Genomic DNA, 26,971 nt, shown 5'->3' with positions numbered 1-26,971 from the left:
CACTCGTTTCCCAGCAGTCAATTAAAATGTGTCATTGTGGAAAAAAAGGGATCTGGTTACCCACAATCCCCCCCACTAGTAGCTGAACCGTGGTGCACAAGCACATCTCCCTGTGGTCTCCCTTGAGAAGAAGAACGCAGACATCTTTGGGTAATCTCTTACATGGATAGAGCTGCTACTGCTTTAGTGAGAGGTACTCACGATACCCCGCCCTGTCTTTGCTCTTAAAAACATTCCACTGATTCAGAATATCACTGACAGACCTGAATTTGTGATGATATCAACACACAGCCTTCCAACAGTCACTTACGTATATCATGTGAGTGTGCGGAGAACCCTGCTTTAATTAAACTAAGAGTGTGCTTTTTTGCATGGGATCTTCCTGAATTTCTTGAATATTTCAGAAAAATACAAAAACATAAAGATGACAAACAGGTTGCCGTGAGAACCTGACAATCCCAAGCCTGTCTTTCCCTCGTTCAAGCCACTGCACACCCTCAGTCCGCAATCTGAAGCAAGAGAGAGCTTGGATTTGGTTGCTAAGCAACCTGACCCAAAGCTGTGAGCAATAAGTTTGCCACTCCGATGGCTGGGATGGACTCCACGGTGAAGAGGAGTGAGATTTCACCAGCAGGAGCACAGAAGTAGGCAGGCGATAACTTGGAGGAGGAATTTTAGGTCTAGAAGGCCTTTCATAGTCACCAATTAATAAGTAAACAACAGGGAGAGACGAGGTTTGCAGTGGAAGAGGAGGAGGAGGAGGAGGAGGAGGCGGCGGCAGCCGTTGTATTTGGACACTAAAGGGGGAAGGGGTTGATAGTATTGAGTGGTGAGATACTGCAGCCTGGCTTCCCCAGGGAGAATGGAAGTGCCTTCAGAGAGCCAGTGAAAATTCAGGGCCATACTGTCACTCAGACTGGTGAGTGATGCTGCCCATTTGCTGGCTGACTGCAACATGTCATTAGCAGCACAGCTCACAGCACAACACACAGGTTCCCCGGAATCACATTTACACTGCAGAACACATGATGTAGAGAACGATCATTCCAGTTTTAAACTGAACTTGGATGTCCACAGATCATTGCTACGCAATTAAAAGAACAAGGCTAACGTCTGCTTTCATTTAATACGAGCAAATGTGCATTTTTATAGTAAACGCCAAAATATGCGTCCTTGTTACTGGATTGTCAGCTTCACCCTAATGTACTTGGGCTGGCATCCTGTACAGGGAGCACACCTTTGTGCCCGAGTTTCCCTACACAAGACAATGACTGGGTGCAAGTAACTGGAAAAAGATGGATCAAAGGACAGATTACTGGGGATATCTTCTTTAGTCCCCAAAAGGTATTCCAGGTGTAATAAACATTATGTTTCCTGGCTTTCAAAAGTGCAGTCGGCATGAAGGCTGACCTCATGAAGAGTAAGCATCCGTGTCTTGGTGACGAGAAAAACGCTTGTCACTATGTGACAATGTCAAGGCAATGCCAGCAAAGGGGATGCTGAGCACCCTTGATACATAATGTCAGTTAGAGTTCAGTATACTATTATGCAGTCCAAAATTTAGACACTGGGATTCTCCACAGTAAGTCCAAAAGCAAAGCAAAAGTCCCACAAGAGAAAAAGAAGCTGTTTCATATGAAACATAAGCAATAAAATGACAAATACACACAGTCTGAAGACATATTAGCGCACGGGGTTTGTCGGAGAACGGGAGCATCGCTCTAGAAAGCATCGATCCTCCATCATTCACCATCCTGGATGTAAAAACAGGAGGACCACACCCAACGCACAGGAACAAAAACCACCAAAAAGAGACCTCTGCTCGCTACTAGCGCCAAGGAATCCTAGGAGTGATCGTGTCACCGGTGAGGCGCGTCACTCGTGGACACTCCTGCCGATACAGTTCTTCTCCGGCCAGTGTGTGTCTGCCTCCGTGCCCTAGTAGCCTGCACACAGACAGATGTCTGAGGAGATGGGCTGTCCTTTGCCATGTCTCTGCTGCACATATGGCGAGGTGTAGCATCTCACACTTCATAGCGTGCAGTAGGCCGCAGGAACACGTCTGAAAGAGGAAAGCCACATTATCGCTTTGCGTCCCAGTCGCCTCTTAAAGGGGGAAATAATTCAGTCAAAGAATCAGTGCTTAGCGGCCCATGAAACTCCACGGTGCGTTTCAACAAAGGGCTTGGAAAGACTCTTTTTCTCTTTTTACTCTTTTACTCTTTTCCTTCTTTCAGGATGGTAAGGAGTGAGTCATTTAGAATCCTTTAAAGATGAACTTACAAAGAGGCTTTTTTGCGTATTAAATACAACATGAGCCTCCTTGAAACAGGTTATTACTCGGGTCACAGGTGTCTCCTTTGTTAATGGGAAAAAATCTGTTGCTAAAGGCAAGTCCCTAATGGGTTTCAGCAGTAATTTTACTGTTTTGTCAATCCTGAACTACACCATCTGCTTTCAGTGAAATTATTCTCATACTGTCCCAAACGACAAGAGCAAGAATGAGCTCTCTGACAGGAAATGAGGGGCACCAGGGCAGCGGGTGGTAAGAGCTGCTGCCTTCTTCTCCTCGAGGGCTGTAGGTTCAAATCCCTCCCGCTGCTGAACTACCATTAGCACCAGTAAAACGTCACACTTTTACTGTATAAATGGGTAAATATTTGTAAGTAGCTTAACACTTTAATTTCCTTTGGAGAAAAGTATGTTCCAAATGATTAAATAAAATCCTCCATTCCTATTTTTGCCACACGAATAAAAAGCATTAACTACGCTCAACCACCCGAGTTGTCAGCGATAGTGTTTTTGTTTTGTACGACCACTAAAAATGAACTCAGAAATATTATCATCATCATCATCATCACCACCAGTGCACGATGCTTTTTGTGAGAAAACCGCGCCATTTTTCAGGAACAATTTCATGCTTCATTTTCCCATCCACACTGTTTAGCTGCAGACATAGAACAACCTTTAACATGTCGTGATGGAAGCAGACAGCAATGCCCTTTTGGTACTCTCAAAATTACAAATGTGTCACATTTATAGGCGAGAGGATCTTTAAAATGCCACACTGGGGATTGATATGAAAACAGAATGAGTTTAATGAGGGAACACCTTCTGGTTGAATCAGTACCGCTGTTCAGTGTAATGATCAGACTAAATTTCAGCTGGATAAAATCAGATTAAATGAGCCTTACTGGAAATCCAGTGGTACTCAATCGAAAGAACAGGGACATTTCGTAGGTCACTTTTTACGGTTGAAAAACGCTTAATAAATCTCAGAGATGAAATCCTTTATTCCCTTCATCCACATTTTCTCCCAACACATAAAATGACAGGATTTCACTCCAGCCAATTCCTCGTGCCCCCATCGTGATTCAACATCCAAAAATGGACAGGAACGAATATGCGTTTCCTGTACAAAGACTTTTTTTCAGCATTGCTGTAAATCAGGAAGGCATTTCACGCTTCCAGAGGTCCTGGATAAACTGAAATGAGACTGGAAATTAGTCTGCTTGATCCCAGAGGAGATTGAGTTTCCTTGTGACTGGAGACAGTCCAGTGCTGGCCATCTGAACCACTGTTGCGAGAGTGGGGAGGCAGACAGGTGAAGACCCTAACCCCCAACCGCCAAACACCAACACGTTTACCCAATGCACCTGGTATCTGTAACAGCGGCAGAGGGTTTGTCTCTCTCACTCCTTGGAATAAGCCATTTCACTGACTGAGGAATGTTGATGATCAGGCTGAATTAAACTAATGCAACAATATTGATGCGTGCTGCAGATTTCATAGAACCCTCTCCTTCCTCAGGGACATCTATGGTTTTTGCACTAAATGTATGTGAAATACATGTTCAGCAGCTACGACGATTCGGCGACATTGAACAAATCAAACAACACTAAAGATAAAAGCATATCAACATCTGAACACAAATGAAGCCAGTGCCTTTCAATGTTATCTCCAAGCTCCTAATCCAGAAATGTAACATCCCGTTTCTAGCATATTATTTAACATGCCACCAGAAGGGAGAAGTATCATTTTCAACAAGTTCGGCCTGTTACTTTCACAGACTGACGCGATATTGGCTGCGTGCCTCGGAGCAGGCAACGCAACCAGAAAGATGAATTGTAAGATGCTGAGAGAAAACTGTAAGAAACTCTGCGAAACTGTGAAATCAATGCGCAAAGCCCATGGTGGCGTACATCTCCCAGCTTAGAGAGAACAAACAGTGTCAGGTGTTTGGATGGAACCGATGGCTTAAAGCTTGAACCGTTGCTGGGAACTCACTCTCTATTTGATTTAGAGTTACAGCCATCCGAGCTCCATCTCCGCCACTGAGACAGAGCTTGCTGCTTTAACCGATTAAGCAGCACTGCCATTAAATACGCAAATCAGCAACCCATCTGATAAGGCTTCCTGAGCAGGATTCACAGAGGGGCAAAAGAAATAAACTTTTCAGCTTCTTGCTCTGCCTTGGTTCCTGTACAGTGCACTCTGGGCTCATAGCTAAGAACAGCGATCTAACGGATCGTAACAAGGCACCTGGTCTCACAAAGATATCCTCATAAAACCGGGGTGGGGTTACAGGGTTAATGTTTGCGTTTCTCCTCTGTCCGTTAGGCGATGCAGGTGGCATGTTAATGGGGGGGGGGATCTCCAGTTAGGACAGATTGTCTCGAGCTGAAAAGTGAGTAACTATCCTGTCGAGGTTTATTTGATAGCACGGGGTGGGCTTCAGGGTATAAATCACATGTGACTAAAATGAACATGGTAGCCCCAGTTCAGTATGAATCTTGAGTCAATGTCAGTGAAAATGCTGCTGTCAGAACTGCACAGGGTAGAGTTTCTCTCTCTTATCTAACAACATTACCGAAAACATCCCTTTGGTCAAATCCCAGTCATCGCCGTAGTAGAACGGACAGTAAAAGGAAATGACAGGTGGTACCTGTTGTCCCGAGATAGGCTCTTAGCAACAGCTGCATGCATAACCCAACGACCCGAGTCATATATAAGGGTTGTTCTTCATTCAGTAACTGAATACACATTCCTCATCATATGACATACAATGTCAAACACAGACGGTGATGGATTTTTGCTCATGAGATGCCTGCCTGTTTGGTGAGCTGTAAGTCTTTCATTGTAATGGACTTAATAGTACTCCCTCTATAGTACAAGGCTATTTCTGACTGGCTTTTCTTTTTTAGCATCCACAATATACATAACATGCAATGAGCTACAAGAAAATGTATACAATGATCAGTGTTAAACAATTTTTACACTTTTTATCCAAATTACACTTGATCATGTGTTTTGTTTTAAGGAATCTGACATTGCCTGGCTACTGAACAATGAGATGGATACCGAGCATCAAAATTAGTCGTCTAACCATAACACAGTGCCTTGCGAGTATAAATCAGGAAATGGCAGTCCTTGAAAAAAAAATGCCTGCAGACTCCTAACCGAGCAGCTATAAGACCTGTCTGTCACTAGAAACTTGGCCGAAATCTGTTTGTTGATTTGAAGACAGCCCACTGTAAGGTCTTTCTAGGCCACTTTTACATGACCCAGAGATAATCAGATGAATGGACATCAGGTAAACCTATGAATGACTATTTGAAATTTGCTAGCAATTTAAACATGCAAATACATAGTGATGATAACAAGAATAATAATAATAATAATAATAATAATAATAATAATAATGGTACTGTGGCCATGAGATTCCACTGTGGTACCAAAAAAAAAAAAAAAAAAAAAAAAGAGTCAAGAGTCAGACAAAAAGTGCAGCAATGACTCAACGGCGTCTCTGAATTTACGTTTACTTTTAATTCTGCCTGAACATGCCATGGTTCTACCTATAGAGCAAAACTGAGCAATTCCTATATTTGAAGACCTCGGCCCAACCGGGTTGCAAGTAGCAGAGAAGTTCATGACATAAAACATCCTAAATGCGGCCAACTTTAAACCTCAGGACAGCGACTGTGTTCTAAAGCTAGGTTTCCAACCGGAGTAGCCAAAAAGAAAAATAAACAAATATGGTGCTATCAGTAAATGAGTAAGCTGCAGTCATTAGGACTGAAGCAAAATAATAGCAATACAAGTATCAGCAACAACAACTAGTATGAATTCCTTACCACGTATACCTCATGGAAAGCATTCAGTGCCATCAAATATGACATCACACTCTGCTTAGAAAGACAATGCACCAGGTTTGTGAGTATCAGATAAACATCGCTGTTTTGTGGCAAGATCAACAATCTAAAATTCTCTGGATCACAGGAGAGCAGGAAATTGGTAGAGGTCATGGGTACATTCTGTCAAAGAAAACACGGTAGTAGGTAAACACTGCAAGCTCACTGCAAGATAAGTAAAGGTTACATGCTTTTCACGTAAGAATAAAATGCACATCCAGATATGCTTAAGACATCAAGACGGTATTATTTAGTCCTCTTCTCTGAGCCTTGACATTACAGAACAGTTTATCTTTGAATGCAAATACAGATTCTGGGAATTCTGCTTAATTATGTTTGATCTGTGAGACTATCAGTAATACCTACAAATTACAGCTGGCAGAGTGTGGCAGTTAAACATGTTCTGGGAGCCAAGGTGGAAAATATTCAAAGAAGCATGTTGTAGTCTGTCAGAGGAAAAAAGGCTATTAGTTCAGAGGACACAATTACCACAGAGGACACTTTTTCAGGCTGAATCAGCACATGAGCTCCAGTTCTGCTGTTAGAGGATATCAGTGTTTTACAGTCACTGTAATGCTAGTACCATCTTTTAAATGGTGCAGGAAGTGAAGGAAAATTCATTAAAAAAGGATTTTAAAAATCTACCGTGAAGCAGAATATACAGTAAGATTTTTAATACTACTGGTACTTATTTTGTTGCTAAACCAAGGCATTTATTCTTTTCTCTATCCAGTTGTCTTCAATTTACAATTGAAGTCATTCACAGCTGGATTCCAGCATTTCAGGTTAAGTTCCTACCTAAAGGCTACAACTAAAGGGAGCTTATGAATTCCTTAAATTTGAAAAAGTATAAACTGGAACCTAAAGCAACCTGACAGCTCTTTTGTTTCACAAGATACAAAATAAATAGGTTATTAATGGGTATACGAGTATGAGGTTCATGCTCAGATTGTTTAAATTTCTTTCAGACAAGGAAAATTGCTGTTACAAAGAAATCTCCTTTTGAAAGGCTTGTTGAAAACTTTAGGAGCATTGGAAATCCTTACAAATCCAATACTGACAAAACACACACACACCACACCGTTCTGCAAATTGTCTTGTACTCACATCTCATTACTCAGTTAAGAATATTTAGACGGTAGCTTGTTGGAATCTGTAATGCGAAATCACTTATACGGAAATAAGCATGCAGATTTCGGCTTCTTGGTGCAGCTTTCCGGCACAAACCTGACAGTTGCAGTGTTCATGCAGGGCAAAAGCATGGTGATGACTGGCAGCTGGGAAGCTAATCTTCTAAAACTTCCACTGAAGACAAGTGGGAGTGTCATTGTGACAGGAAGGAGCAACATCTGGTTATGAGGTTTTTGGGGAACCATTAAACTGTCCTTCATGACACCATTCGAACTCACCATGAAAATGAGGCATGGTTGACACTTTTCAAGCCTCATTTTAACTGGTAAAGCAGGTCTTCCCTAAGGCCATCATTGTGACTGACGTATCATGCGTGAACAAAGGTAGGTCAAGCCGAAGGGCTGTGGTGGTACGAGGCCCATCCAGGGAAATGAGACGGCAGAGCAACGCTCCTGCTGTGTCTCAAAGGCCCCCCTGCCATCATCGTGGCTACTGTAAAAGCACCAGGGACGAGTGAGCACAGCGGGGGGCCTGCGGAGGAGCAATAGATGTCCTCCCTCCTTCCCAACCTTCACTGCAACTCCAAGATCTTGACACTTTGAGAGACATAGCCCGTCATGTTCGACTGGGTTGGCCTCCCGCTACCCCTTCAGCAACGGTCTTTACATGTTAAACCCTGCTTCTAATGTGGAAATGCCCAGCATTGTGGCTCAGTATCAGGTCACCACATGGACTGTGGTATAAAGCCTCGCAGTTGTAGGCAGAAAGCCTGAAGCCATGTTCACTCTTGAGATGAACAAATGGCCACACCATTGTCACTAGCAGTCAAATCAGTAAATTTCAGCATCTTCAAATCCACTGCATCTCACCCACAGGGGGGGAAAAAAAAAAATCTATTTTCTATTCTACTTCAGTGACAAATTACATATACTTTATTGTTTCTCAATCATAACAATAAAACATCACATAACCACGGTAGGAAACACAGCCTATGCCTATAAGAACCGAAAAAATACACAATCCACGTTGCAGGTTCACAGTCTGATTTGGTGCCAGGCAAAAAACTGAGGCAAGTAAAGAACGGGTTCTTTTTTAGCACTACACAATTTCTTGAAAAGGGTGGTGTTCCAAAGATATGGATATTTCATGGAACAGATGGACAGGACCCAAATGCAGGCGCTTGTCACTTTACACCCTCAAACCCAGCTGATGAGACAGATACACGCTCTTAATGCTTTATGAGCACAGCAACGAGGAAGGCAAGGTGACGTGTCCTCCCCAGAGTTCACGCAACCCTTATTTGTCCCACCAAAATTTGTGCAGAACTTCATTAAATACAACTGTTAATACTTTCTGCAACCTCAGTAATGAACTAATTGTTACACTCTGCTTTACAGTGTGTGTGTCAGTTGACAGTTGACCACAAAGCCACAAAAAATTATTAGGACATTTACAAAGGAGAGTCATTGCTTAAAGAACAGTGTGAAGTATTTTAGTCTCATTCACTTCATTCCAACAGTGCACATGTTTGGATAACTGACGTGAAGTGTGAATAATAAACCAGTTTTTTCCACCGGAGCAACAATGAGCACTTCCTCCTGCTAAAGAACAATAAATAAACAAAACCGAGATGGAGCTGATAAAACAAACCAAGTGACAGCTCTTTACCCGGACAGACGTCGTTCGGAGGAAAGCAGACAATGAAGAGCTGATGTAAACTATGGTTGCTTGGGCAGAGCAACGGAGGAACTGTAAAGAACCCGAGTCATTCGGAGGGTGCGGAGTATGGAAACAGCAAGGCTTCAGCAGGGTGACACATTCTTATTACTCAGCTTTGCTTAGAGCCCAACAACTTCTGACAGCATCTTCCAGACACAGAACCAGAAGAAACCTGGACCCTGTGCCTGACTGTTTAAGTTGTGGTGGGAAAATGAGAGGCATTTGGAGACAGAAAGCTTCCAGCCGCAGATCCATCCATCTTCTTTAGGCTCAAGGAAGCCAAACACCTCTAAGATAATATGGCCCTGAAAAAAAGGAAACATTTCCACGCTGACCGGCCGCTGTTTGAGGAAAATGGCTGAGAGCCTCAGCTGAACGAGCGTGTCAGAAAGCGGGGAAGAATGCTTCCTTCCTGACATTCACAGCTCCTCAATTATCACCGCAGGCATGTTACACTGCCATATTTGTGCAGAAACTGCAATATATTGGGAGGCTTCTAAATATAACTGCACATCTGCAGCTGATATTAATGTATTATTTAGGCAAGATTTAGTTTTTTTCCTTTTCTTTCTTAAAACAGAAGCCTTTGCAATCACGGACTGTGGTTATGCAATGCAGAGCTTCACCCAAAAGAAAAAACTCATTTAACAAGTGTAAACTATTAAACAATTTTTATATTAGAACTTTATGCCAACAAATGGATGCGCAGGTTGCGTGATGTCCATGGCTTATCCTTGTGCCAATCTTCTGTCTTACTTTTCAGAATATATGTACAAGAACTTTATCCTCAGCATGACTCGTGGAGCAAACTGAACTGTTTTAAGCACGCTGACTTATTGAATAGCTTGGCTAAGGGAAATAGGGGATTCAAAGTGTAATACATGAAACATCCAGAGGCGTTTTAAAGGACCTGTGGTAGCTGGAGTAGAGTGAACTGCTTTTGAATGAACCCTGACTAGAAACCAGTGCCCGAGGAACTTGGCCCAGTGTTACCCTAGGAATCACAGAGAGGGATTCGAGCTGAGAGAGACTTTGCCGTGTTGCAAACCATTTACGATGTGGCAAATCCCACTACAATATGCGTAATCCCACACATAAGACTGGTATTAAATGGCATTTGACTTTAATATATTGGGCTCAGGAGCTGACTACCTAGGAAGGGTAACAGGGTAAAAAGTAGAAAAAAGCAGTGACCAAGTGAATAAAATGAAAACCAAGTTTCAGTTATAACTGCAGGGGAGACCATATAAACTAAGCTCATAAGTATTCCCTCGAAGGGCAGCTTGCTGTGCAAATGCTTGGGAAAAAAAAATCCACTTGAAAATGTAGATAAGCTCCCCATGACATAGCTCTGTTCATTCAAAAAATGTATTCTTTCGCAACATTTTACTTTAACTAAGAACGCATCTATTACAATATGTTTTTAATCCTAAGTGGCCTTCACAGTTTTTAGTATTATCTTTACACTATATGTACTGACTTTAACAAAGTAAAGGCAATTTTTTTTTTTTTTTACAAAGGTACTATGGTGGATCCTTGCTGTGGTTCGAACCTGCCAGCACTTGATGTGTTTAGCAGCATTCTAACAAGTGGTTAATTGATGACTTTTTCAAAGACTAGCACTAGTATTTAAATGGGAAGGCACTGAATCATATGTTGATATTATTTGCTTGCTTCTTGTTTGTGTTTCATTAAACACTGTTCGTATTAATACCGAGAAAGCCATGAAAATGTTGAACTCACATTATTAACACCACACTGTACCCGAACCTGCAGCAAAAGTCAGACCCTGAAACCCCAAGCGAAAAGCACCACCCCAAGCACATCGCAAAGAGCCCACAGCCTATTGACAATGAGGTCGGGATCATTTCCTGTGATGTGGTCAATCAGGACTGGATTTTCGCAGCAGGTTCCTCCCAGGATGAAACATTAATGTCAGAAACAGATGTGATGAAGCTGCGTCTGACTATCTCGCAGGTGGGCAGCGCAATGGAATTCTGTTCGTACTGGGGGAGAGAATTTAGTGTAGTGATCGTGGTAATACAGTAATCATCAGTTGTCCAGTTAAAGATGCATTAGTGCCTATTAGTAATGTAGTTGGGGGGGGCCACCCTTAACATTGCACATTTTGGTTCCATTCTTGCCATGGTTTGTCTCCTGGTATCCTTTAGTACATTCTTTAAAAAAAAATTTAAAAAAAAAATACAAAAATTAATTTTCACAAATAGCAACTTAAACAGTAGGGTCTGCCAGAAACAAGTCTACTCCTATTTTTCCACTCAGCACATCTAAAAAGGACACTGCCTGAGCATTTTTAGTTCAGCTGACATTTCTGAACCACTCTGGCCATGTTGAGCAGCACCAGTTACGCATGCCTTCTGGAAAGAGAAGGTGATTCCTAATACGAACAAATTAGATTAATGCTGCTGCCAGATTGGATGAGAAAAGTTCTAGAAATTACTGAGCAAAAGATGAACATTTATAAAAAAAAAAAAGAGAGACCATTTGTTCACCTCTGTTTAGACGTCTATGATGCGGTTCTGAGTAAATTATGCCATCTAGCCAGAAAAGCTTAATTACAACGTACACTGACCGATACATAACTAGAAACGCTTAGGATATATACACAATCGCTCTGAGAATTTGTGAATTCAAAGCTGTCTTAACGTTGACGACATTAACTAATCAGGTGGGGCCTTAATTAAGTCAACCTAAGTCCATTTACTGAAACCGGTGACTGTTTCACCTCTTTAGTCTTGGTAGTCTTAAAGTGACCTAAATTTACCACCAGAAAGCCCAAAATAACAACTCACTGTCAACACTGATCATGTTGAGGAAAAACCTATATTTTTCTAAGTTACTAAAGCTGGTTAATACTGAAGCTGCAGAACTATCTTGGCTAACACATTTGAAAATAGAAATTGAACATTAAAGGGAACCTGTTCATTTATAACATGTCTTTACTGGGCATTCAAGAAAGGTTGGAGCATAAAGTGTCATTCTGTTTACTCTTATACACATCCAGGGCTGGGAGCCACCTACACCCCAGGAGCCTGTGACCTGATGGTTGGCTGCATATGTGAGGTGTACAACTGGTGCAAGTCACTGCGCAAACATGAAGGGTATCCATGCCATGTTGAAGCCCCTTAGAATAATAACAATATAAACCTTAAGAATACAAGGCAAGAGCCCTAATCACTGCACTGTCTACCTCATATCTTTTGTGTCACAATTTTCAGGTTTCAGCCCAAAATGCAGCTATGGTGGCTACTGAGATTGAAAGTAAACCTCTGACTTAATTAATAGTTACTAAAACACAAATCAAAGGTCTTTTACTATGAATCAAAGAAACTTCTGAGCTAATTTGCCCTGCTATCACTAAGAAGCAGTATGAATTCATAAGTGATTTAAGGTACTCTATATGTCAGTAGCCCCCCCCTCCCCCAATCTCATTTTAAATCCATCACTACATTTCATTATATTCAAGTCCATTATTCATTTGTTGCATTCCACCGGGAGGTGAATCGGTGGCTGCTGGGCACAAGCTCAGAATACCTAGTAAAAGAGGAATAAACCAGTCCTGTCATTTTAACTGACTGGGAGCTAAAGAGCACCTGGTCAACTGAATGCAACAGACACTACATAAACACTTTGTGTAGACTCTCTGTGGAAAACATTTAGTCTTATGTCGAAGCTAGATTGACCACTTTTATTCCAAGAGAAATTATGAGCAAAGAAAAGGGAAAAAAAAAAAAAAAAAACACAACATCTTTACATGTCACTGAAAATGCAATCTGTTCCAACCAGCCAAACGACACGAACAAAAACCTCACTAGTCTTTTATGGACCGCAGGCTTCACCCAGGGGCATTCAGAGCCTAAATGCATGCTTTCTCAGTCACTTCGGCAGTGCAGACAGCCCACTACCACCAACTAAACGTACATATATCTCACATTTTCCAAAATGAGATCACTCTACCCACCATCTCTGCTGATGTCTGTTCACTTACTTCTGGAGGGCCCAGAAAGCAAGGATTGCCCAGGACTGCCATCCTCATTGCGAATCCTCAACATACGTTCCCCGAATTAACGCAGCGCTCGTCTGCTTCAGCACTGTTCATATCACTCTCAGTTCTTCATTGAGCATCTCACACATTTCTCTTTTTGAATACAAAATGTATATTAGTGTGAATGTCTTTTTGTGCTCATCTTTAATTGTGATATGCAGTGAATGAAATAATCTGTGAGATCCAATGAGCTACAGCTACACAGCGTTATTAACATTTAGCACTCAATAAACATCCTCCCTTCATTTCACCATCAATGCAACTGATAATCTCCATAGCGTAAACTGTGAACTAGCTTGTTGGTGAACTTGGAGCAATGTATTAACCTTATCATGCTAATTATTTGATCGGTATTGTACGCTGTTGCCACGTATTATGTAGCCTGCTAAATGATACTTGGAATAAATGGCCCTGTGCTGGGCTGCATTAATTATGTTCAGGCCACAACAATTGCCTTGCGGTGCAAAACAGCACTGTCCCAAAACTTACAGAGACATCTGTTGCCAAATTTTGAACGGAAGTGTTTCATCAGCCATCCTGGTAGTTTTGCCTGCAGGAAACCCAGAGTTTTCCCTTTTCCTTAGACGTCAGCTTAGATCTGTACGGGAGTCACCAATGCCGAACTGAAGACACGTGTCTCCAAAAGCCCTTTAATCGCCATCAATGAGGAACAGATCATCGTGCTTTTTGGAAGAAACGTTTGCCATAGGGCTCAATTATTAATACTTGATTCCCACTGATGCTATATTATTCTTGCACCAATGGATTCACAAATTCACACATTTCAGATGCTTGAAACAACTAGTGCCATTACAGGCTGCAGGGAAATGCTTGGTGTGCTTAGATTTTGGCATTTAGTTCACATGAAGGACTTGAACCTGGCGCTGGGCAAGCTTCTTGAGGGCTCTTACTGGGACCTCATGCAAAAGAGGACAGGGGGTGATGGGGTGCTGTGAAAGTTTGCTGCTGTTTAAATGCTTTATGTATGATTAACAGGATGCTGCTCAAAGTAGAAGGCAGTCTAATTCTTCTCTCGAAAATTTTAATTGGAAAATTCAAAAATGTACAAAATTCTATTTCTGCATAGCATGGGGAGATATGATTTTTTTTCCTCCAACAGTGTATTATGGTGCTATGCTTTATGACATATGTTCTAAACACACCTCCATATTTGTGTAGCATAAGAACAAGAATTCAGAATCTCCACTTACAGCATGTATATTTCGTACAAGGTATGAAACAACAGACCCGTCAATGCGTCTGATTACATCTCATAAAGGGGAAAGAGAAGTTAGCTTTTGTATAATTCTTTTGTTTAGTTTATTGGTTTTGTTCCTCCCCAAATTTGGCCGAGCCTTAAGCACCTCATAATGCTGAAAAGAGTTCATCCCCTGAGAATTTAAGCCCAGATGTTGCTAATGAAGTTGAACGTGCACAAATTAGCAGCTGAATGCAACAAATATGGAAAAGCATCCAGTGAGTCCCATTCTAATCCGTGACAGTGTGTAATTATAGCCTACAAAAATAAATCCTGTGGCATTATTAAAACCAACCTTAAACACAGATCTATTTTCTACAGACCCCAGTAAGGCAGACATCATATTTATAGCTTGCCATGTGCATGACCTTACCTGTTAATATGACTTATACGCTTAATTCATAATTGCTCTGACAAGCACTCCCATTGATTTTAACCCTGCTATAGTCTGTTCTACACAGGAGGATGGTATAGGTCTATATAGCGGCAAAGTTGGGTACAGTATTCAGTCATTAAGACCTATGTTGTTTCAGCATAGTTCCACAGCTCTTGAGCTCTCATTAAAAGACCCAGGAATCATTTGTTAGACTTCCAGAATATATTTTGAAAAAATAGGCCTTGGACACCTAGACAGTATAACCAAGACCACGTCATAACAGCCAAGGTATAGCCTGTGAAGATCACAGACCAACACGGTAAACGATGTTAAGTACTTATACAGCAGACTGCAGGCATTTGCTGGGACTTCTCGATTTCTGTTTCCTCTACTCTGTCTGCAAATCACCTTTTTCCGTTAATCAGAATTTATTTTCCTAAGATCAGATTTCCATTATACAATGTGCCAGGTTATTTTATATTGTTGGCAGGTGCTCAAAAGGTGCGTGTTTCCCCACAATTCTACAGACCTGGAGTAACTGGCCATTTTGATGTCTGGTGGACATGGATCTGAACAGTTAATAAATTGTTTTGGGCTCTTAATTAAGGAATCAGAGAATCTGATTTAATCTATTTTAGAGAATTTGCTTCAAATTTACCTTGCGTAAATTGCAGCTGGAGCATAAACGTTATTGCTAAAGGACCGTATATAACATAAAAAACACTGTTACTGAGATGCAGACAGACAGAACAGTAATAAAATATTCGCAGTACATAACAATTACAGGGATGCTAGATACAGAAGATGCTAAACATAACATAAAATCACTTGAGCAACCGTCTTAATGTTAACTGAATATTGTTACTCTGTAATTTCCTTGCCTTTCACAACACACTGTAAATTTACATATCTTAACGCGATGTTTAACAGCAGTGGGAGAATTTTGCCTGTTGTGAATGCTAATAGAACAGCAGCCAGAACAAAATGGTAATGCACATATCAGTGAAGCTATTCCCCTAGACGGAGTTCTCATCGTTGGGTCTGAATGGGGAAGTGTGCCTTGTCCCACGTTAGGGATCATGTGGCAAATAAAGCCCGGGCTTTCCTACATTAAACAAGCAACTGAGGTCGCCGGCTGTGGCGTGAACGATAATTAAGTCTGCAGTCGAGCGAACCTTTGTCGCAATCACATCTTGGACAGACCGGCCAGCAGGCTCATCGGCACAACACGCTTCCAGCCGCAATAAACAGGGACTGGTGCAGTTGAATGGCCAGTGGTGACCATGCAGCGAGAAGTCCAAGAAAAAGGGTTAAATAGAGAAAGCCAAGCAAGAGGCAAGTGGGGCTTGGCTCTCTTTGGAATGGAGGACATAAATCTCTGAAAATGCCGTAATTTGGAGAAGAAGAGACATGAAAGCTGTTCAGCAACAGACACAGCGGTTAAGCAATCCCATGAATACATAAAGTATGTCAGCACTCAGCACAGAAAATGACAAGCTCTGTTTTTTTTCTTGCAAAAATAAAACAATAAACAAAATCCTGCACATCAATTCAACAATATTCATTTGCTTTTTTAATGCTTACAGCACTCGCAGCAGACCCCTCACACAAGTGGCATCCTCCCCCCTGTAAAGTTATTGTGAGATTTATTTTTCCTGCCACAGCAATAGCCTGTAATTACAACCCTTGAGACAGCAACGCTGAAGGAAATATGCCATTTTACAGCCAGCACTTTTCTGCCCGATATCTCGGCCCTAACCCCACACACATTCCATACATTGCGACCGTTACTTATTTCAGCTGCTATAGCCCGGGTACAAAGACCTTGTAAGTGGACTCTAGGGGGAAAAACCCTTAATGGTTTGCAAAACTCCAAAGTCCAGCATTTCTGAAAATAACTTCTTTGCCAATGCACTCAAGGAAAGAGATTATGTGTTTTGCTGTCTTCTTCACTGTCCTTTAGTACCGTCCTCTCCTAGGCACTGTTAATGAAAGGATCCAGAGAGCATCGTCCTTAGGGCAGGCAGGCTCCTTCCCAGCATGCTTTGTGTGGGTGCTGACACCGGGCCAGCCACGCGGGAGCGTGCCGAACGCGGCGTGCTCCGCTCCACCACACGGCACTTTTCGACCGGCTATCTGAGGATCGTATCCGAAGCCCCTACCCTCACCCCCCCACCAAGCCGAATCCATAATCCTCCATTCCCGCGTCTCAGGAATTCCCGCCGTCTCCCGCTGCTTACAAACCCGGCAATCAGAGAAAATGAGTCGCCGCGGGGATCACACGGCGGTCTCGCACCGACCTAAAGCGAAGCGGCCCACCTTCTCCCTAAAGAGTCGTCTGTTTCATCGCAACAGAAACCGAGACGATGCAGATGCGCGCGGTTCTGTCGTAGCCCCACGGTCGCGCGACGCGGGTTCGACCGCAGCAGAAATCGCTGCTGCTTTTTTCATTCCGTCTTGCAGAGCGCTGGAGTACAGCAGGCCGGGGCGAGCGGGAGATTAAATATTTATGAGTGCACTCCAGCTCCATCCCATGTGACCTTGTGGCTGACTGTGAGTCATTTCTGCCCCACAGAGTGTTTGCAGTGGGGGGAAGTTGAGCTGCTCCACCTACAAGGGGATGAGGACGCCTTTATTGTTCTTCGGCACAATCAGACAAGAGCGCACCGGACTTTTAAATTTCTGAAGTAACGCACCTGATAGATTGCTCTTTATCTTGCTGCTGTTTTGGAAAAACAAAAATAACCAACTAGTCTGAAATTATTAGATACTATTAAACACCATTACTGTTACATTATAACTCCTAGGTTACATTAGCATCATTATGACTATTAGATACTACACCAACACTGTTTTTGACAGTAAATTGCCTGGGCCTTCTGATGTATGTAAACAGCTGTTTGTTTGCTCCCTGCAGTTTTTTTTTCTGCATCCTCTACCAATATTGTTTTATAGCAGACACTTTTATTCCAAGTTACAAATTACATCCAAGCGTTTTCCGCAAGAGTACAGCAGCACGGCCCTTCCCGGGACCTTAACGACTACATTGCTTGCCCTAATATTAGCACTCAGGCACCCGGCTTTGAATAGCCTGAGTCTGGGCACCGCACCACAGCAGTTCTCTTCAAATTTAGTTCAGCCATAAAAGACCTGGCACAATATTTGTGTTATCAATTACAATTTTTTTCTCTTGCTTCTATTCAGGTGTTACACAGCCTGCAGTTCTACAGCTTCTACATTCGCACCTCTAAAGTACCCAGTGTGCAAAGGCGCTGAACCTGCATTGCTGATGAGGGTGTTCAGGCCTCAAGGGTATTACAGCCAAAAGTGGGATTCAAACCTGCAAGCTTTGTAGCCAAAGGCAGTAGGTCTATCCAGTACACTACCAGATGCCCCTCCAAGCTATGACCTGCAACCTCCACTCACAGGTATAAGTGAGGGCCCTTATCTGGCCCACCCTACAGAGCCGCCCCACCACTGTCCATGCAAAAATGGCACGAGGAGCTGATGGGAACTACAGAAAAGAGCATTTCCATGCTTGTCCCTTGCGAGAGCTGCCAAATCCCCAGAGGTGTGTCTCCTGTTGTACCCTGTAAGCCCATACCAAGCTGGCCAGATCAGTAGCTCTTGGCACCCAAACACATTAGTCTTTTAGTGCTTTTTCTCTTTTTTTTTTAATTTTCTCACATACTACAGATATGACTGCACAGGGACCTGCAAAAAGGGTTCATTCAAATGTGCGGTGAATAACTACGAAAGATCTCAAATCATCAAAGCTTTAACATGCAAGAAGGTAAATGCCAAAATATTTATTTTTTTCCAGAAGGGATCTGGAGGCCATTTGCCATTTCAAAAAAATCCAGCTGTGTTGACCAACATCAAATGTCATATACCATAGCACCGTTTTCCTACATTGCATAAGCCTTTCCTGCTGATCCTCTTCAATGTAAAATGTTGGACTAATACATTAGTGGGAATACTTTTAATACTCCTAGCTGTGATTACAAATCTGTTGATATCCACGGTGATAAATGGTAAAAGCATGTCACAAAGCCCGCAGTAGATTATTTTTTTTTGGTTTTGGTTTTTTTAAACAGAATCTCTTCATTAGGAACGTCATTAAGTGCACAAAGATTTAGAAGCTTTGCAACCCTCAATATTACCTACTAATGGTGTAAGATTTAGTCATCCACATTTTACAGTGTTGCATCACAGTAAGTGCTGCAGGTTATTGGAATTTTTTTCTGTTGTGTGGGCGATAAGGAAGAAGTTTAAACTGCACAGCATGCAAAACTGGAGTTTACAGATTAGAAATGAAATGTAGTCCTTTTAAAATTGTTAAACCTTTGTTGCAATGTCACCAAAATAAAGATTTGTTTGTCGCGCGCCCTGATGTTGAACGTGAGCCCTGCGGGAGCCGTATTATCAATTTCTTTAAAAGGCCCTTTTTTAGTAATGGATGTGCTGCTTCAGCTAATAAGATCTGACTCCATTACCTCCCCTGTCTTCCCGTCACCCCACGTGAGATGGCATATGGCCACACAAGAGGGAGGAGGCCGTGGCCTTAAAGGCAAGTGTTGGGGGTGGGGGGATGGGGGGGGGGGCATCTCTCTTTGCTTTTCAATTGCATGTCAGATCATGACTCAGTAATACCCACAAATCTTCTCCCACTCTCTCCCTGCTGCCCCAGTGGTTTGTGTCGCCCAATTAGCCATCTGCCACGCTCCCAGCGCTGCACAGACGGAGTGCGCGACCAGAGCAGGAGCGGGAGGGCGACTGCGCCTATTGTCCCCCACCGGCAGCGCTGGGGGGGGCCAGGCCTCCATTGTTCCTCCTGGCGACCGTGACGCGAGGAGCGGTCTCTCCATTCCAGGGCTGCCAGCGTGGTACCAGCCGCTCTCTCCAAAACCCCTTTCAGCTCGGAAGGTTGGGCCCGTTCTGGAGGATGCCGCCTGTAGCCCGGAGAGTAACTGGCGAAGTCCAGTCAGCAGCACAGTTACACCAACTTCTTACATACTGCAGGGATCACTGACACAAACAAACTGTTTATTAGTTAAGACATGCTGCACAGCCAGATACTTCTCTTTGCTTCCCTTCTGCTAAAGCCGCGGTGGCATACAAGATATCTTAAAAGTGAAAGGTATCTCTTGTTGGTTGTTAGAAGCCTTGCTGGCTGAAATGCAGTGAAATTAGAAGTATCTTAGAAGCGCTGTGACCCTAATGGGATAAACTATAAAGCCGATGCTTTTCTCCAAAGCGACTTACAATGTTAAGTTACCTGTTAATACAGCATGGTAACTTTTACTGGGGCAACGTTAGGGTAATAACTTGCTCAAGGGTACTATAGCTCGTGGCGGGGGGGGGCAGCAAGTTGGAGTCCCAGTAGCTCTCGCTACGAAGATACCTCCAAATGTCTCCTGGTGCTAGGGACCCCTTCACCCTCGGACATACCCGGACAGGTCACGTGACCCCTCTCGTAGCGACAGCTGTTAAACCCTGGACCAGGCCTATAGATAAATCATCCACTGGGCTTGAACCTAGAAGCTTCCTGGCCGCTCAGTTCCTCAGGGCTTAAAGCCCACAGCAGCTGCTTTAATAAGTGGCTGCAGCCCACACACATGTCACAGACACTGTGGACATCTGCGGTGCACACAGAGAAGCTCATATTCGAATAGTGAAAGGAGCACCACACCACAGGGCGCACGCGCGCACACGCACGCACGCGAGCGTGCGCAAAACGACCGCAAAGCACCGACGTCGACACATTAAACCTACCGGTTGATTACGTTTATCTAATTATAAAAAGAAGTCGTCGAGGCGTCCAATAAGGACGCATCCCTCCAGCAGCGGATTCTGCACAGCCGGCGCCCTGTGGTGCCGACAGCAACGGCGGAGCCACCCAGATATCGATCCGCAGCCTCCCGCCTGCCAGTCCAGCACGGCCATTACAGGGACCGATGACGGGTCCCTCGAGCAAATGCAGCACTCAAAGCTGAAGAGCAGGACAGCGGGCCAAACAGGATTGCCCGCGAATTCCACGAGCCGCACTCGCTCGTTTCAATGCGGTCGAGGAGCCGAATGAATAAGAAACGGGCTCTTCGAAGCTTCGGGGGCAGAGAGGGTCAAGTTGCGTTCCTTTGTGCATGAACAGGACTACCCGAAGGCCACCGTGCAATAAGGGGAAGGCGAATTAAAGTTTGCATTCGAGGTTAATCTACCTCTAAGCCCCGAATAACCAGCCTGGAAGTGTCCGGTGCGGCTCAGCGCAAAAACCCACTTTACCAGCCTTTCAGGCACGCTTTATGAATGGATTACTGTGCGTTCAGCCACATAATGTCTTTCTGCACAGGGCAAAACACTGCGCCCCCCCTCTCCCTCCTACCCGTACCTCCCCCACCGCACGCTGCTTGGTGTTTTCGGCTGGGATGGAGCAGGGATGCTTCTCCACCGCCGCCGGGGGCTAGGCCTGCCAACACATATCAATGCCGGTATCGGCGATGGTTGATCGTGTCAAACGGTCAAACGGGAGCAGGTGTCCCCGGACAGAATGCATCACCAGAGCCGTGTCATATACTTTTTATGGTTTTCACCATCTGTGACTTGTAGCCGCTCAGTCTGTTACGGAAAAGTAGGTAAACGAAGAAATCACAGTAAACCCAAACACAAAAGACAGCGCTTTCGTGCGCTCGTGTTCGGTTTGTGCCCCCCTTCCTGGTATACATCTGCGGTCACAAACACCGAGTAAGCAGTTTCCTTGCATACACTCTGGCCCACTTACAAACTCCTTGCTTGGCAGGTTGGCACATGTGCAGCGATATATACTTAGAAAAAAAACTCCATTTTGCTGTTGACATTTGTTACTCAAACAGACTTTACCGCTTCCTGATGAGTGAGTCAATATTCGTCGCGCAGATCTCAATACGTTTTGATCTGACACAGGAATATGTTTAGGAATATTGTTTAAAATATTTAAAATACCAAACTGTTAAAATATTTAATATATAAAATATGCACAAACACGCAGAGGAGCACTATGACACAAAGCAGCCTTATCATGGATCTCCAGAAACCGCTTCATGCACCCAGCATCTTTTTTGGGAACAACTGACAGAAAGTGTGTGTGTGTGTTCCACTGATGTATGGATGAGTGACCCAGTGTAAGTAGTGTATCTAGCAGTGTAAGTCACCTTGGCGAAGAAGGTGTGTGGGCCGGCAATACTACACAGAGCTCATTGGAAGTCGCTTTGGAGAAAAGCACCTGCTAAATAAATAAACGTAAATGTACTGGGCACCAAGTGACACCATTAGCATCATGAGGCCTGAACTGCTCTTCTGGACCTCTTCATTCCCTAAGGTGTATGGGATTTCAAACATAATTCTATCAAAGATTTTCTCTGCATCATTGATGTATGTAATTTTGGATACGTATGCTCTGCAAAGCGGTATTGTGTTTAATCTATTAAAAGATGTAGCTATAGCACAATGCAATTTCTATATGGTTATTTATATAGAAACATCATAAAAGAGAGGATCACAAACAGGTGTATCAAGTGTCACCCCGAGAGCCCTACACAACAGAGCCAAGGTGCTCCTATGCGCACCGGAGGCCCTGGAGAGGAACGGCAAGCAGGGCGGCACAGTCCACACCGATGCCGCTCGGCATCACAGGCAGCACCAGCCCTTCCCTGCTGTTCCAGAAGACGGCCTTTCATCCGAGACAGGCAGCGAGACGCCTGCCCTTCACGCGAGCGCCGGGCCGGTGCAGGCCCACAGCATCCTCACAGCAGTAACAGGGAAGTCACCTTCTCACCCCACACAGCGCCTCGCACTCCAAATTGCAGAGACACTCAGCAGCATCTGGTCGACTCATTTCGACATTTTTTGCAACGGCCTCAGAAAAGCAGCAGTGGTAAAATAAACGTGTGTATAGGTGCACACACACACCACTATGAATGAGCACGTACAGGTAGATGGACAAATAGTGCCAGCAGCTACAGACGATACGTATACATTTTCGTGCGGCAGGAAAATTCGATGAATTACACAGAATCAAAGTCAATATCGTTCGCAGGAAAGTGATGAAGCGTATGCGGCCAACCACTGACACGGTGTGAGGTAAATATCAAAGTGCCCTCAGCTCCAGCCACCTGCATTTATACATCACAAATTTACCGATGCCATGTATTTGGAAATGTCACACGAATAAATAGAAAGCTGTACTTTGTGTTAAAAAGCCAGGTTTAATGCATTGTCACCGAATACCAGGGAATACAATTCATCATGTGAATAAATACATTGATTTATAGAAGGATGTTTGCACTCCGGAACGCTGCTGGATTTGGTATTCTCCAGTAAGATCAGTGTAACAGCAGCACACTGCTGCCTTTGCAGTGTGTCTTACAAAGGCCATGTGTGTGAAGGCAGTGATGCCAGGGGTGTGTGTGTCTGGATTCCCCACTGCGGTGTCAGTGAGTGTGACACACCGAGCATCATCCTGCACCTCGGCTCCAAGGAGGCGTTGACACTGAGGGGGCACAGATTGAGACGTGTGTGTGTGTGTGTGTGTGTGTTGTGGGTCTCCTACCTGCTTTGAAGAAGGAGTCCGTGTCCGAGTCGGTCGGTCCTTCCTCGGCTGCTTCTGCTGAACTCATGATACTGTATTTGTTATGCTCTTCCCCGCTGCTTTCTGGGAGGAGGAGGAGAAAAGCACGAGTCTACTAGTGTGTAAATCCAGTGATGCGAATCTCAGCGCACGAGCGCGTCCACGTCCGCGCGGCTCGCGGCGCCCGTTGCGATGTACAAAGAGCAGCGCAGCATCGCCCGTCTATTGTTCGGGGCTCCAGCGGCTCCGCTCCGGCTCGCGCACTGTAGGCGCGCCGCCACCCCGCGCGTCCCCGTCAGCCCGCCTTGCTCTCACATGTTCTCCCGACAGTCAGTCAGCGGCCGTCGGATGGTGGTGCGCGAACGATCGCATCAGCATCCTTTCGGGGAGACAAAACACACGCGCGCACGCACACTCACAGTCACACTCGCGCTCGCTCGCTCGCTCGTTCGCTCACGCGCACGCGGGAGTGTCCCTCCGGCGCTGGGGGTCAGTGTTAGTGATGTCATGTGGAAATCCGCAGCGGTTTAAAGGGGCGATGGTGCGAGCGGAGAGGTAGGTGCGTGCGTGCGTGCGTGCGTGATTTTGGATGCGACGGTTCACTTTGGCGATTACTGTATATGCGTCCTGCAGCGAGCGGAGCCCCATTCGAGTGGAAGCAGCGCTGCTCTGTGTGTGTGTGAGAGAGAGAGAGATGCTCCCAACAACTGCACCCTCCCATCGCATCCCACTGCTCCTCGCTTCCTTCATTTTGTCCCACTTGACTTGTCTTTGAGCGCACGAGCCACACTTGCTGGACATGATGATGATTCTCACCTTGAATTGACTTTAAAGACAACATTTCACTCCGCATCGTCGAGCCCACGCTCCGCTTTTTTCCCCAGTCCTTCTTCTTTCTTTCTCACTACATAACATGATGATGTGTATACGACAAAGCAGTTGTTATAACAAATCTTGTTAAGCCTGGCTCTTCGTCCTTTTCTTCACCTTTTCTTTTGTTTCCACCAGTAGCCGCGCGAACGTGCATAATATTAAAATGTCGCTCTGTGAAACACAAGAAAATGAGTGTGTCTTTTTAATTTCAAACAACCCTCAACGTCCATCTAAGACTAAAGTGGGAGCCGAGATCTAGTAAAACGGTGTATTAGTTTTAGGACTGGATCTCGTGCAACAAAAAACTAAAAATACTAAAACAGCATTATAATAACCACCGTTCCGTCTCACCTATCAACTAAATAATTATAACGTGTATGAATTTCACGTGCTGTGCTGACACACGTCTAAAACATAATTTGGATAAATTCACACTTCTTTACTATGTAGCTCCCCATGGCATTAGGTTCCGCATTGACTGGCAATGAATGCCAGCAGTTATTCTCACTAAATAACCGCAATCGACTTCATTCGTTATTCAAATTGGGGGAGAATGAACGCTGGACGTCACTCGCGCGTTTTTTCCTCTAAATATGGAAACAGCGCCCTCTTGTGTCGATGCGCTTTTCGAGACGGGACACGTTACGTCGAAAACACGTCATAGAAACGTCACAATAGAAACGCGTCATATACACGCCAGAATGCCAAACTGTTACTGTTACCAGGGAAACGCTCACGTCCTGCCTTCTTCACTGCGCTGCAACAGCAACTAAACTGTGAACCGTCAACTCTGCCTAAATAGTTTTCATTATAGGTCAGCTAGGTGCATCTCAGGTTCCTGCCTTTACTCTATTTCATTCTTAAAATGTCCGAGCCGGAAAAAGAGCTAATTATCCCATCTGAACTGACAGAGATCTTACAGCGGTTTACTAAAGATGCCATCAGGACGCAGCCGGAGGACCTTATTCAATGGTCCACCTCGTAAGTTCCACACGTTCTTCTCGGAACTGAAAGATACTGATATTGATATTGATATATGGATGATGTATGAATATCCACAATGTCCATGCATGTCTGATGTCTGATATTGATACTGATATTGATATTGATATATGGATGATGTATGAATATCCACAATGTCCATGCATGTCTGATGTCTGATATTGATACTGATATTGATATTGATATATGGATGATGTCTGAATATCCACAATGTCCATGCATGTATGATGTCCTTTCGATGCTCGACTAGGTATTTCAGTGCTTTGACGCAGGAAAAGCCTTTGCCAGTGAGAGGATCTCCTGACACACCAACCTCCGTGGATCTAACACGTGAAACTCTGAGCGCCATTCATCAAGAGGTGAGATCTGAAATGTCTGCGTCAATTACAACTGACAACGTCTTCAATCCCGTCAACAGTCGGGAGTGACCTGATTCAGCATTCCTTGGCTCTCATCACTGCACCGCTGCTACGTATCTTTTCAGTTTCAAAAACGAGAAACTGTGAGCAGGAAAGAGCTCGAGAGCATGTGGAAATCTTTTAGCCTGGCAGAGGACCACCTGCAGCACATCCTCTCCGTGGGCTGCTTCAGGGAAGAGCTTGAATGGATGAAGTTCTTTGCTCTCTGCTGCAGCTATATTGGCGGGGTAAATGGCAATGACAAAACTTGACTCCCGTGGTTTAGTGCCGGTGCACTTTTTGTTACCAGCACTGATTAATTCCTGTTCCTTATGTCTCAACAGACTATTAAAAATGCAATGGCTCACATTTGTTACATACTGAACTCAGAACCTGGCTGCAAGCTCTTAGAAGCCAGTGTCCCATATGACACATTTAGGCCCCTTTACACCTACTTGGCGACCATGGACGGAGAGGTCTCAGAAGCACAGATCGACCAGGCTCTCGCGTACCTGGGCAAAAAAGCGTTAGTAATGTCTTTTGTCTTTGCCTAGAAAATATCTGGAATGCAAAGAAACTTTAATAAGCCACAAGACATTTTGGATGTATTCTTCGTCTTATTATTAGTTTTGTCGTCGTTGTTGTTTTTCAAATGAGTATCAATGTATTTTTACTTTTTTTAATTTTCTCTTTACAGAAAATCTTCAAATGGCATGGTGAAGGTGTCTGACTTCATTGATACCTGCAAAGTTCGCCTGGGATAGTTATGGTGACAGTATGAAAAGTTTATCAGATTTTATGCAAATAAATATAAGCATTCTAAACAGCTGTATTTCTGTCAAACTCTTTCCAATAACACACACACATTGACTGAAACCGCCTGCAAACCGGAGCCTAACCCGGCAACACAGGGAACAAGGCTGGAGGTGGAGGGGACGCACCCAGGACAGGACGCCAGTCAATCGCAAGGCACCCCAAGCGGGACTCCAACCCCAGACCCACCGGAGAACAGGACCAGGCCAAACCCGCTGCACCGCCACACCCTTATCCCCACCATTTCCAATAACATTTGTCGAAATACATCTTTTCCTCTTTCATCTGATGTCCCTTTTTCCTCAAAAACTGATGAAAATTTTGGGTTTATTTTTAGTTATACAGAGACAGTCCAAACTATTCTCTCAGTAGATATCTGTCTATATTGTGCAATGTATCAAGTCACAGAGTCGCAAGGACACACAGCATATGAGGAAACCAGGTAGTTATTATTTTTTGAAAATTCAATTTACAAAACTTCAAAGATACACACACACACACACACCCACTTTCAGGGCTGCTTGTCCCATACGGGGTCACGG

At 44.0% G+C, this 26,971-nt stretch overlaps 2 protein-coding genes across 6 annotated transcripts in view; one reads left to right on the top strand and one right to left on the bottom strand.

Annotated features, from left to right (window-relative positions):
* The window catches only part of LOC108927929 (kalirin-like), a 156,612-nt gene extending 133,195 nt beyond the window's left edge, over positions 1–23,417 (bottom strand). For 3 of the 4 annotated variants that reach the window (XM_029257014.1, XM_029257012.1, XM_018741574.2), the window contains exon 1: positions 23,326–23,417. In XM_029257014.1, the coding sequence (XP_029112847.1) occupies positions 23,326–23,392 (67 nt within the window). In that variant the 5' untranslated portion in view covers positions 23,393–23,417. The remainder of the gene's footprint in view (positions 1–23,325) is intronic. The other variant, XM_018741575.2, reaches the window with a different exon arrangement.
* A 428-nt stretch (positions 23,418–23,845) lies between these two features.
* Positions 23,846–26,442, top strand: LOC108927924 (ropporin-1-like protein). 2 transcript variants are annotated; one of them, XM_018741556.2, is made up of 5 exons: positions 23,846–23,898; positions 25,469–25,577; positions 25,703–25,864; positions 25,961–26,142; positions 26,314–26,442. In XM_018741556.2, the coding sequence occupies exons 1-5, from the start codon at positions 23,846–23,848 to the stop codon at positions 26,378–26,380; spliced, it is 573 nt and encodes a 190-aa protein (XP_018597072.1). In that variant the 3' UTR covers positions 26,381–26,442. The 2 variants fall into 2 exon arrangements, with proteins under 2 accessions (XP_018597072.1, XP_018597071.1); XM_018741555.2 differs by lacking the exon at positions 23,846–23,898 and adding an exon at positions 24,939–25,197.
* The last annotated feature ends 529 nt before the right edge of the window (positions 26,443–26,971 follow it).

Source organism: Scleropages formosus, chromosome 12, assembly GCF_900964775.1.
Source record: "Scleropages formosus chromosome 12, fSclFor1.1, whole genome shotgun sequence".
NCBI lineage: Eukaryota > Metazoa > Chordata > Actinopteri > Osteoglossiformes > Osteoglossidae > Scleropages > Scleropages formosus.
Note: the sequence above shows the minus strand (reverse complement) of the source record. Positions and strands in the feature narration are given on the sequence as shown.